The sequence below is a fragment of the Arachis ipaensis genome, chromosome B10, assembly GCF_000816755.2.
Source record: "Arachis ipaensis cultivar K30076 chromosome B10, Araip1.1, whole genome shotgun sequence".
Classification (NCBI taxonomy): Eukaryota; Viridiplantae; Streptophyta; class Magnoliopsida; order Fabales; family Fabaceae; genus Arachis; species Arachis ipaensis.
In genome coordinates, this window is record NC_029794.2 from 54,800,274 (window position 1) to 54,813,144 (window position 12,871).

The 12,871-nt window shown below is 36.6% G+C and overlaps 1 protein-coding gene across 1 annotated transcript; it reads right to left on the bottom strand.

Annotated features, from left to right (window-relative positions):
* LOC110268417 (zinc finger MYM-type protein 1-like) lies at nt 10,053–12,064 on the bottom strand. The gene is made up of 4 exons (XM_021114556.1): nt 12,035–12,064; nt 11,958–11,975; nt 11,693–11,726; nt 10,053–11,168 (listed from the first exon to the last, which is right to left on the bottom strand). Exons 1-4 carry the CDS (start codon nt 12,062–12,064, stop codon nt 10,450–10,452), a joined length of 801 nt encoding a protein of 266 aa, XP_020970215.1. The 3' UTR covers nt 10,053–10,449.

Sequence of the window (12,871 nt, forward strand, 5' to 3'; positions counted from 1 at the left end):
CCAACAGTACTAAAGAGGCATCTTCTGAAGAAGAAGCTTATGATCCTGAGAACCCTGCAATAGCAGAAGTGAATTACATGGATGAACCCTATGAAAACACCTATAATCCCTCATGGAGAAATCACCCAAATCTCTCATGGAAGGATCAACAAAAGCCTCAACAAGGCTTTAACAATGGTGGAAGAAACAGGTTTAGCAATAGCAAACCTTTTTTATCATCCACTCAGCAAAAGACAGAGAGTTCTGAGCAGAATCCATCTAGCTTGGCAAATATAGTCTCTGATCTATCTAAGGCCACTTTAAGTTTCATGAATGACACAAGGTCCTCCATTAGAAATTTGGAGGCACAACTGGGCCAGCTGAGTAAAAGAGTCACTGAAACTCCTCCTAGTACTCTCCCAAGCAATACAGAAGAGAATCCAAAAAGAGAGTGCAAGGCCATTGATTTAACCATCATGGCCGAACCTAAAAGGGAGAGAGAAGACGTGAATCCCAGTGAGGAAGACCTCCTGGGACGTCCAGTGATCAATAAGGAGTTTCCCTCTGAGGAACCAAAGGAATCTGAGATTCATCTAGAGACCATAGAGATTCCATTAAACCTCCTTATGCCATTCATGAGCTCTGATGAGTATTCTTCTACTGGGAAGGATGAGGATGAATCCATCATCCTTGGAAGACCTTTCCTAGCCACAGCAAGAGCTGTTATTGATGTGGACAGAGGAGAGTTAGTCCTTCAACTGAATGAGGACAACCTTGTGTTTCAAACTCAAGAATCTTCTTCTGTAACCATGGAGAGGAAGCATGAAAAGCTTCTCTCACTGCAAAGTCAATCAAAGCCCCCATAGTCAAACTCTAAGTTTGATGTTGGGAGGCCACAACCAAACTCTAAGTTTGGTGTTGAACCCCCACATTCAAACTCTAAGTTTGGTGTTGGGAAGTTCCAACAATGCTCTGAACATCTGTGAGGCTCCATGAGAGCTCACTGTCAAGCTATTGACATTAAAGAAGCACTTGTTGGGAGGTAACCCAATGTTATCTAATTATATTTATTTATTTTCTAGTGTTATTTTATGTTTTCTTTAGGTTCATGATCATGTGAAGTCACAAAAACTACTGAAAAATCAAAAACAGAGTGAAAAATAGAATGAAAAATAGCACACCCTAGAGGAGAACAGTCTGGAGTTTAAACGCCAGAAACAAGCATCTGTCTGGTGTTTAACACCAGAAACAGGCACCAAGCTAGTGTTTAACACTAGAAACAAGCATCTACCTGGCGTTAAACGCTAGAACAGAGCATGGAAGTGGCGTTTAGCGCCAGAAACAGGCAGCAGTCTGGCGTTAAACGCCAAGATTGCATGTATAGGGCGTTTTTCACGTCTAAAGGGTACAGGGATTAAAAATCCTTGACACCTCAGGATCTGTGGACCCCACAGGATCCCCACGTAACCCTATTCTCTCCTATTCACACCTTTTCATAACTCTTTTCCCCAAATGCCCTTCACCAATCACTTCAATCCCTCTTTCCCATCACCCCCTCACCACTCACATCCATCTTCTCTTCCCCATAAACCCCACCTACCTTCAAATTCAAAATATTTTCCCTACCAAACCTAACCCTAAATGGCCGAACCCTAAAACCCTCCCCACTTCTATATAAACCCCTCATTCTTTCTTCTATTTCACACAACACAACCCTCTCTTCTTCCACTTGGCCGAAACCTACTATCTCTTCCTCTCCTCCATTTCTCTTCTTCTTCTACTTCTTTCTTTCTTCTTTTGCTCGGGGACAAGCAAACATTTTAAGTTTGGTGTGGTAAAAGCATTGCTTTTTGTTTTTCCATAACCATTTATGGCACCTAAGGCCAGAGAAACCTCTAGAAAGAGAAAAGGAAAGGCAATTGCTTCCACCTCTGAGTCATGGGAGATGGAGAGATTCATCTCAAAGGTCCATCAAGACCACTTCTATGAAGTTGTGGCTAAGAAGAAAGTGATCCCTGAGGTTTCTTTCAAGCTCAAAAGGAATGAGTATCCGGAGATCCGACTTGAGATTCAAAGAAAAGGTTGGAAAGTTCTCACCAACCCCATTCAACAAGTCGGGATCCTAATGGTTCAAGAGTTCTATGCAAACACATGGATCACAAGGAACCATGATCAAAGTGTGAACCCAAATCCAAAGCATTGGCTTACTATGGTTTGGGGAAAATACTTAGATTTCAGTCCGGAAAATGTAAGGCTGGCGTTCAACTTGCCAATGATGGAAGAAAATGCACGCCCCTACACAAGAAGGGTCAACTTTGATCAAAGGTTGGACCAAGTCCTCATAGACATATGTGAGGAAGGAGCTCAATGGAAAATTGACTCAAGAGGCAAGCCGGTTCAACTAAGAAGGCTTGACCTCAAACCAGTGGCTAGGGGATGGCTAGAGTTCATTCAACGCTCAATCATTCCTACTAGTAACCGGTCTGAAGTTGCTATAGACCGGGCCATCATGATCCATAGTATCATGATTAGAGAAGAGGTGGAAGTTCATGAGATTATACCTCAAGAACTCTACAAGGTGGCTGACAAGTCCTCCACTTGGGCAAGGTTAGCCTTTCCTCACCTCATATGCCACCTCTAAAATTCAGCTGGAATTGACATAGAGGGAGATATCCTCATTGAAGAGGATAAGCCCATCACTAAGAAAATGATAGAGCAAACAAGAGATCATGGACCTCAACATGAGCATAAGGAGATTCCTCACCATGAAATTCCTGAGATGCCTCAAGGGATGCACTTCCCTCCATAAAACTATTGGGAACAAATCAACATTTCCCTAGGAGAATTAAGTTCCAACATGGGACAACTAAGGGTGGATCACCAAGAGCACTCCATCATCCTCCATGAAATTAGAGAAGATCAAAGAGCTATGAGGGAGGAGCAAAAAAGACAAGGAAGAGACATAGAGGAGCTCAAGAGCACCATTGGTTCTTCAAGAAGGGGAAGACGCCACCCTCACTAAGGTGGACTCATTCCTTAATCTCCTTGTTTATTTATTTTCCTGTTTTTCGATTTCTGAGCTTTATGTTTATTTATATTTGTGTCTTATTACATGATCATTAGTGTCTAAGTGTCTATGCCTTAAAGTTATGAATATAAATCCATCATCGAATGAAAAATGTTTTAATTACAAAAGAACAAGAAGTACATGGTTTCGAATTCATCCTTGAAACTAGTTTAATTATTTTGATGTAGTGACAATAGTTTTTGTTTTCTGAATGAATGCTTGAACAGTGCATATGTCTTTTGAAGTTGATGTTTATGAATGTTAAATATGTTGGCTCTTGAAGAATAAGGAAAAAGGAGACATGTTATTTGATAATCTGAAAAATCATAAAAATGATTCTTGAAGCAAGAAAAAGCAGTGAATACAAAAGCTTGCAGAAAAAAAAATGGCGAAAAAAGAGAAAGAGAAAGAAAAAGCAAGCAGAAAAAGCCAAAAGCTCTTTAAACCAAAAGGCCAGAGCAAAAAGCCAATAGCCCTTAAAACCAAAAGGCAAGGGTAATAAAAAAGGATCCAAGGCTTTGAGTATCAGTGGATAGGAGGGCCTAAAGGAATAAAATCCTGGCCTAAGCGGCTAAACCAAGCTGTCCCTAACCATGTGCTTGTGGCGTGAAGGTGTCAAGTGAAAACTTGAGACTGAGCGGTTAAAGTCAAGGTCCAAAGCAAAAAAAAAAAGAGAGTGCTTAAGAACCCTAGACACCTCTAATTGGGGACTTTAGTAAAGCTGAGTCACAATCTGAAAAGGTTCACCCAGTTATGTGTCTGTGGCATTTATGTATCCGGTGGTAATACTGGAAAACAAAGTGCTTAGGGCCACGGCCAAGACTCATAAAGTAGCTGTGTTCAAGAATCAACATACTGAACTAGGAGAATTAATAACACTATCTAAACTCTGAGTTCCTATAGATACCAATCATTCTGAACTTCAATAGATAAAGTGAGATGCCAAAACTATTCAAGAGGCAAAAAGCTACAAGTCTCGCTCATCTGATTAGAGCTATGTTTCATTGATATTTTGGAATTTATAGTATATTCTCTTCTATTTATCCTATTTGACTTTCAGTTGCTTGGGGACAAGCAGCAATTTAAGTTTGGTGTTGTGATGAGCGGATAATTTATACGCTTTTTGACATTGTTTTTACATAGTTTTCAGTATAATTTAGTTAGTTTTTAGTATATTTTTATTAGTTTTTAAATAAAAATCACAATTCTGGACTTTACTATGAGTTTGTGTATTTTTTTGTGATTTCAGGTAATTTCTGGCTGAAATTGAGGGACTTGAGCAAAAATCAGATTCAGAGGTTGAAGAAGGACTGTAGATGCTGTTGGATTCTGACCTTCCTGCACTCAAAGTGGATTTTCTGGAGCTACAGAACTCCAAATGGCGTGCTCTCAATTGCGTTGGAAAGTAGACATCCAGGGTTTTCCAGAAATATATAATAGTTCATACTTTGCCCGAGTTTAGAGGACACAAACTGGCGTTGAACGCCAGTTCCATGCTACATTCTGGAGTTAAACGCCAGAAACAGGTTGCAAAGTGGAGTTAAACGCCAGAAACAAGTTACAAACTGGCGTTCAACTCCAAGAATGACCTCTACACGTGTAAAGCTCAATGCTCAGCCCAAGCACACACCAAGTGGGCCCCCAAAGAGGATTTCTGCATCATTTACTCATTTTTGTAAACCCTAGTAACTAGTTTAGTATAAATAGGACTTTTTACTATCTTTCATTAGTTTTTATGCTATCTTAGACTTTCATGGGGGCTGGCTATTCGGCCATGCCTGGACCATTATCACTTATGTATTTTCAAACGGTAGAGTTTCTACACACCATAGATTAAGGTGTGGAGCTCTGCTGTTCCTCATGAATTAATACAAAGTACTACTGTTTTTCTATTCAATTCAAGCTTATTCCTTCTCTAAGATATCCATTCGCACCCAAGAACATGATGAATGTGATGATTATGTGACGCTCATCATCATTCTCACCCATGAACGCGTGCTTGACAAACACTTCCGTTCTACATGCAAACAAGCTAGAATGAGTATCTCTTAGATATCTAATACGGAGGACCGAGTCCGAGATATTAGAATCTTCGTGGTATAATTTAGAACCCATGGATGGCCATTCTGTAAATCCGGAAAGTCTAAACCTTGTCTGTGGTATTCCGAGTAGGATCTGGGAAGGGATGGCTGTGACGAGCTTCAAACTCGCGAGTGCTGGGCATAGTGACAGATGCAAAAGGATAGTAAATCCTATTCCAGTATGATCGAGAACCGACATATGATTAGCCATGCAGTGACAGCGCATTGGACCATTTTCACAGAGAGGATGAGATGTAGACATTGACAACGGTGATGCCCTACATAAAGCTTGCCATGGAAAGGAGTAGGAATGATTGGATAAAGACAGCAAGAAAGCAGAGTTTCAGAGGAACGAAAGCATCTCTATATGCTTATCTGAAATTCTCACCAATGAATTACATAAGTATCTCTATCCTAATCTATGTTTTATTTATCTTTTAATTATTAAAACTCTATATCCATTTGAATCCGCCTGACTGAGATTTACAAGGTGACCATAGCTTGCTTCAAGCCGACAATCTCCGTGGGATCGACCCTTACTCACGTAAGGTTTATTACTTGGACGACCCAGTGCACTTGCTGGTCAGTTGTGCAAAGTTGTGACAAAGAGTTGAGATTACAATTGTGCGTACCAAGTTGTTAGCGCCATTGATGATCACAATTTCGTGCACCAAGCAACAATTAATCATACTAGCCTTCCAAAACTTGTATGCTTATGCTGAATTCTTCTTTAATGACCTTGTTTGTTTATGATCATGATGCTTTATTGCTTTTGAACTCACAAAATTCAAGATGGTAGTCATAATGTCATAGCAACATGTTACAATTCAAAATTCAGGCTATGCTTATTCATACCACACATGCATACAGAGAAGATAAAGACAATCATGAAATTTACAGTGCTGGAAGTAAGTAGGAGGAGAAAGGAGCGTTACCACCTTGTAGTTCATCTTCCTTGTTGTTGTCCTTTTCCTCCTATTCTTCTTCCTCCCATACCAAACTCAGAATGCTTGCTCATCCTCAAGCAACAATTAGAACAGTGGTGATGGGGCTAAGATGGATCATGAGTGTCTCACCCAATAAAATGTTAGTAGTACATGTGTTTAAGCAAGCAAAATAATCATCAAGGCACAGGAAACAGAGACATTGTGATTACAAACATAAGAGGGTGTGCATGATACATTGCTTAAAAATATAAGTGGCACACCAAACTTAGTGTGACACTTTCACTTGGAGTTGATGCAAGTATCCAGTATGGATTAAACATAAATTTGTGTTGCATAGCAACATCAAACTTAGAATGCAACCATATGTCAATTTATTTGAACTAAAACTAAACAAAGGGAACTGTTATCTGTTAAATACAATCACCAAGCAAAGAATCTGTTATGAATAGGGAATTCTTGGTGAGGTATTAACAAAAACAGTTAATAAAAGAAAGCATTAAAAACAGGAAAATGACTAAAACAAAGAGAAAACTAAAATTGTCTAACTAAAAGAAAGATAACACTGCAAAGGCATTATGATTATGCAGACAAGTGGTGTTGCTGAATAAATTGCATAGAAAATAAGTGGCACTCCAAACTTAGAATCTTAGTTTGACACTTTCATTTTTGATTTGATGCAATCATCCAGAAGGATTGAAAACAAATTGTTGCAGGGCAACACCAAACTTAGAATGTAATCATATGCCAGTTTATTGAAATTAAACAAAGCAGACAGGGAAAGTAATCAGAGCAAAGAAATGAAATGTTACCTATGGTTGGGTTGCCTCCCAACAAGCGCTCTTTTAGTGTCATTAGCTTGACATGTTGTTCTTCACTTTCTTCCTCTTCTTCCAGTTTGTTAAGAGGAATGACCTCAAGGGGGGAGAAGATTCAGCTATTGTCCCCTGTTTTGGTTTTCTCTCAGCAAGCTTCCTTTGGTAGGATGCTTGATTGAGCTTGCTCGCTGAATTAGGGGTAGGATCGGGGCTCTTGTTAGTTGCCTTCACTTCTTGGATATCAAGGCTTGGTGGTTGTGTGATTTTTGGAGCTTTCTCTTCATCAAAAGCCTTTTGAATTGGTGGTTCGATGAGCCATTCTTCTATGCAACTTGAGTATGGACTTCCTTGATTGTCTTCCTCACTTTCTTGTTCCTCCACTCCTTCCTTTGCACTCAACATTTGACTTAATAGCTCTTTCATGGAGGAGGTTTGTTGATCTTTCCAAGATTTCTTCATCTCCTCTTCATATCTTTCAATCATGGATTCAAGTGCTGAGACATTTTGGTTCAGGGAAGTTTGTGAGAGTTGTGAGTTTTCATGTTCCCTTGTCATCTCAAGTGGCTTCTGTGGATATGCAAGTTCAGGTTCAAATACTTCCACCACCTCTTCCTTCTTCACTGAAAATTCACTTGACACAAATGCCTCTTCATCTTGAAACTCAAGTGGCTTCTGTGGATATGCAAGTTCAGGTTCAAATACTTCCACCACCTCTTCCTTCTTGACTGAAAATTCACTTGACATAGAGGCCTCTTCATCTTACTCTTCTACTTCCTCCTTTACATCCACCAATTGGTCTTCATCTTTCTTGCTTAGCAGTTCTGAGTGTTTCCTTATTTTCTCCAAGTGCTCATCCATCTTTTGAAGAATAATTTCTTGTTCTCTCCAGGATTGTTCTTGTCTTTCCAATAATTCTCTGGACTTTTGAAGGAGATCCTCAACTACTAGCTCAAAAGATGAAGGTTAAGAGAAATTTTGTGGATATGGATGTGGTGGTGAGGTTGTTTTGAGTGGTATGGAATGAATCTTGTGGGTTGTGGAATGAATCTTATGAATGTTAAAATGAGTCTTCTGTGTAGTGAAATGAATCTTGTGGTTGGTGAGGTGAGTTGTATGGATCTTGGAGAAAATTTTGTGTCGAGGCAAAATCAAGTGATGAAAAATTTTCACGTGAAAAACTGGGAGGTGAGGTTGGACAATTTAGCATGAAGGAATTAAAGGTTTACTCAAGTGATGATGGCTCTTGATTAATGGAGTATGACACATTGAGTACTCTCTGATTTTGATCCTCCCAATCACAACTTGAAGAATTGTGGAATTCATCACAGTATGGATCATCTTGTTGCATTGGGGGACAATCTTGCATGAATTTATTGAAAGCATAATCAAGAGATGATGTCTCTTGCTGAATATCATATGGAGCATTAGAATTTCCTTCCCAGCCATAGTTTGTGTCAATGTCATAACAGTATGATTCACTTTGTGGCTCTGGGAGAAAATTCCTTTCACTTGATTGTTCACACTCTTGTTGATATGCCTAGACACCATGAGAATAATGAAATAAAACATTTTGTGGTTCTGGACAATATCTCCTGTGATTTGTTTGATCAATTTGTGGCTCTGAAGCATATCCCAATTGATTGGGTTGCTCAGAATATGTGATTTCTTGGTGATATTCCCATCCACCATTAAGATAATGACTTGAATTACATTGTGATGGTGGGCAATATCCCATGAAATTTGTTTGATCAAAAGATGAGTTGAACTCCATTTGAATTTTGTAAAACACACCACCAAAGAAAACTTAAATTCATATCTCATGTAAGATTTGCTTAGTGAGGCAAAAACACAAACACCTTGATGTCAACTCAGAATAGAAAATTAAAAGAACAAAAACAAAGAAAATGCTTAATCTAGACCTCTCACCCACTTAATCATTGTCGATCTATATCAATCCCCGACAACGGCGCCAAAAACTTGATGGGTGAAAATTAGATTTCCACACAAACTCAAGTTATCCTCCTTGGAAGGTGAAGAGGTCAGCTGGCCTTACTGTAGGTTGATACTATGTTCATCTTTGCACTTTTGGGGTAAGTTTTCTCCCTCAGATTTAGTGTCCACCATGCAGTGTCATATATGCTTGGAAAGCTCTAGATTCCTACTTTCCAATGCCACTAAAATCACCTCATTTGGAGTTTTGTAGCTCAAGTTATTCTTGTTGGAGTGTGAAGAGGTCAGGGTTACAAATCCTCTTTGCTTAACTCAGAAGCCTCTTTGAGTTTGTTTCCAACTCTTTTGTCACCTTGGGGGTGTGATTCTTCTTTTAGTGCTTTTATTGCTTCTTTTTCTATTATTTCCTACAAAATTTATAAAATCAAAAGATCAAAGAAATATATCATTTAAGCACAAAAGCATTCAATATTTAAGCACTAATAATCAATTTCTTGTATGAAAAAGTATAAAAAAATATGACATGATGGTATGTCATCAAGCGGCAATAGTATTATGGCCACTAAAATATATAATATTAATGGCAAATATATAATTGCCACTAAAACATAACTTAAATAAATAAAATAATGACTATTATATTATTGTCACTAAAAGTTTGTCGTTAAAACTAATTTTTTTATAATGATTCTTTTTTTACATTCAAAATTTAAATTGGATATGAATCTTATGTAACATTACACTTTTTTATTTAAATAAAATAAATTACTTATTTATTCAAATAAATCGTTACCGTTTTGAATATTTAATTGTGTTTTTGTCGACAAAAAAGAGAAAATGAAAATTACAATGTTTACACTAGTGTTAATAGCAAAAATGACACTAATTTTTTTTGCCTATTTTCTCTATTACTTTCAACAAAAATGGACAAAAAAGAGAGAGGAGAGAGAAAATACTTTACGTGCAAACAAGGAGTGGGGGATGATAATAATTTTCTCTCTCCTCTCTTTTTTGCCTATTTTTACTCGTAGTAATAAAAAAAATGGGAGAGATTTTTTTTTCATTTTTGCCGGCAACGATAGCAAAAATGAAAAAAAAATATAGTATTATTTTTGCTGTCAGTACTAGCATAAATATTATAATAATGCTCGATTGTTATTTTTGGTTAACGAGATTGACCTCTTCCAACCGTGTATTGTGTACTCATACCAGGGATATCAATTTCATATTTCTCACAACTTCTTAACAATCTCAAGTAAATTGCATCAACCATTATCCCTCAATTTTTGAAGAAGTAGTTTTGATGTGGAAACAACATGCATTACATTCAAAATATCTTGAAATTTTTGTTGTAATTCTTGGCACAAAATATTAGCAATCCCCATAATTTTCTTCATCAAATGTAACGAAAAAACAAATTCAAACGAGGATAGCACTTTGTTGACACCATAAGCCTCACCTCTTTGAGCAGAAGTTGTACCATCATCAATAATGTTATTAAGAACGGTATGAGTAGCTGCAAACATTCTTATCAAGCTATAAACAGAATAAAAGTGAGAACTCCATCTTGTATCTCCAACTCTTTGTAAAGTGCCCATTTTATTTGCACCTTAACCTGTTTCTAGCATATCATTGGTAACCAATTTTGCATTTTCAATTTCTTGAGCTTCTTGTAGTAGATCATGTCGTTTGCAAGATGCACCAACAATATTGACAATAGCAGTCAATTGTGTGAAAAACTCATGAATTTGAAGTATTTCCCTTGAAGCAGCCACCAGTGCTAATTGCAATCTATGAGCAAAACAATGGACATAATACGCTTGTCGGCAATCATTGAGAAATAAAGCTTGTGAACCATTCCATTCCCCTCTCATATTGCTAGCATCATCATACCCCTGACCTCGAATATTTTCAATTTGGAGATTATAAATAGAAAGCACAGACACCAACTCTTTTTTCAAAGTCAAGGCACTAGTATGACTAACATGTACAAGATCAAAGAAGCATTCACGAACAAAACCATCCACATCAACAAATCCCAAAACAATAGCCATTCGCTCTTTTTTAGATTCATCACGAGCTTCATCAATGATAATACAAAATTTGGCATCTCCAATATCCTTTCTAATTGAGTTTCTTACCGTTGTAGCAAGAACATGTAGAATTTCTTTCTGAACATCACTTGAAGTATATTTAGCAAATCTAGGAGCATTTTCCAAAACAAGCTTTTGAACACTACTATTGTAAGAACCCAAAAACTTTAACAATTCAATAAAGTTACCTCGGTTATCTGAACTCGAGCTTTCATCATGGCCTCTATAAGCGCAACCTTGAAAAGTCAACCATCTAATACAATCAATAGATGCAAATGATTAAAATCCCACATCATTAGATGTAAATAGATGTCAACCATCTAATACAATCAACCTTGGTCAGCACTTTTATTAAAATCTAGTCAGCAAATGATTAATCCCACATCATTAGATGTAATCTCACACCATTAAAAATAATAATAATGACTAATTGATGGCTACAAATCACAAAATCTGCTAGCCCTCTAGCACTCCTCCTCTCTGTTTATTTCAATAGGAAAAACTATAGATTTAAACAAACCTATTCTTGAACAGAGAAAAATCATATATCTAGTTACATGCATCAAAACTAAGTGTTGTATTTTTTTTCTTCTTTGTATTGTTGTGTTCTAACTTATCTTGTTGTCTAACATGGTTTGATGCTATGGGCTAGCTACCACACAAAATGATTTAATGAAATTGAATTGTTGTGTTTCAATGCGAAAGTTATGCAAAATTATTTGTACTTGTGATTCCTCAAAGCCAACCTTGGGCAACTCACCATCTTCCTCCTCCACTTCAATCTTGCGATGCTCCTACACATTTTTTAATCCATATTAGCACATAGAATACTCACACTAGCTAAATTCAACAATGTGAAAACTAGGTGTACCTTTAGTTTAGCTTATTTTAAAAGCTTTCATAGATTACATGATTTGTTGAAAAAACATACTGCAACTAACTTCCATATGTAGAATTCAAATTACTATTTGCAACATTGATGTTTATGATGTTCCATGCCAATTTCTATTGCAGCCACACTTTACCTTGATTTTCCTCAGATTCTGCAATGTAAATGCAACATTAGAGTTTATTAATATTAGAATTTATCAATTTTATTCACAACTTCAATATTAGAGTCTGATGATTCCATTGTAGTCTGACTTTTAGTTGAACAAACAGCAGAGCTTTCTTAATTTTACCACAAATTACACAATAACAAAAGATCAAAATTCTAGAATAAAAAAAATAAAAGAGAGGGAATGAAGAATGAGAATTGAAGCAGAACAAATTAAGAAATTGATGAGAGTAACTCACTGTTAATTAGAAGACAATTAAAAGCGCTAAAAAGAAAAGAAAGTGATGAACCAAGTGAAGTGCAACATTGAGAAGAGAAGAAAGTGGTGAGAGATGCGATCGATCAGAGAGAAATGATGATGACTTGGGTTTTTGATTAGTGCTAGAACCACTTTACACACTGATAGGGGTGGGTTTGGCTGCGTTGTTATGTTTGGCCGTGTCATGGGTATGTTATGTTTGGCCGTGTCATGGATATGTTGGGTACTTGATCTGTATCATATGCATCATATTATAAAATACATAAATTATATAGGGATTGATTTTAGTGGTTAATTTTAGATACAAATAGAATTTTTAGTTTAATTTTGATATATTAAATAATGTAAAAAGTTTTACATAATTATCCAATTATATCCGTTCTTTTAAATGACAATTCATGCATTCAATATATATAAAGATGTTAACGTGACATTACGTGATTAGATGCACATGTAACGTCAGTTTGAATTGACTTTTGAAAAAAGATATTTATTTTCTTTCTCTCTTTTAAAATAAATTTTTAATTGAAAAAATTATTTTACATTTGGATAAATTATTTTTTAAAAAGAATTTTTAAATATTAAAAATAATTTTTACTATTATTTTTTTATTTTTTTTAGAA

Bases quoted from the DNA above. Each gene is read 5' to 3' on its own strand.
- LOC110268417 (XM_021114556.1), bottom strand. From the start codon at position 12,064: ATGGAATCATCAGACTCTAATATTGAAGTT. The intron at 11,169-11,692 runs GTGAGTTGCCCA...TGACTTTTCAAG, and splicing joins TGAAGTGGAGGAGGAAGATG to GTTGCGCTTATAGAGGCCAT.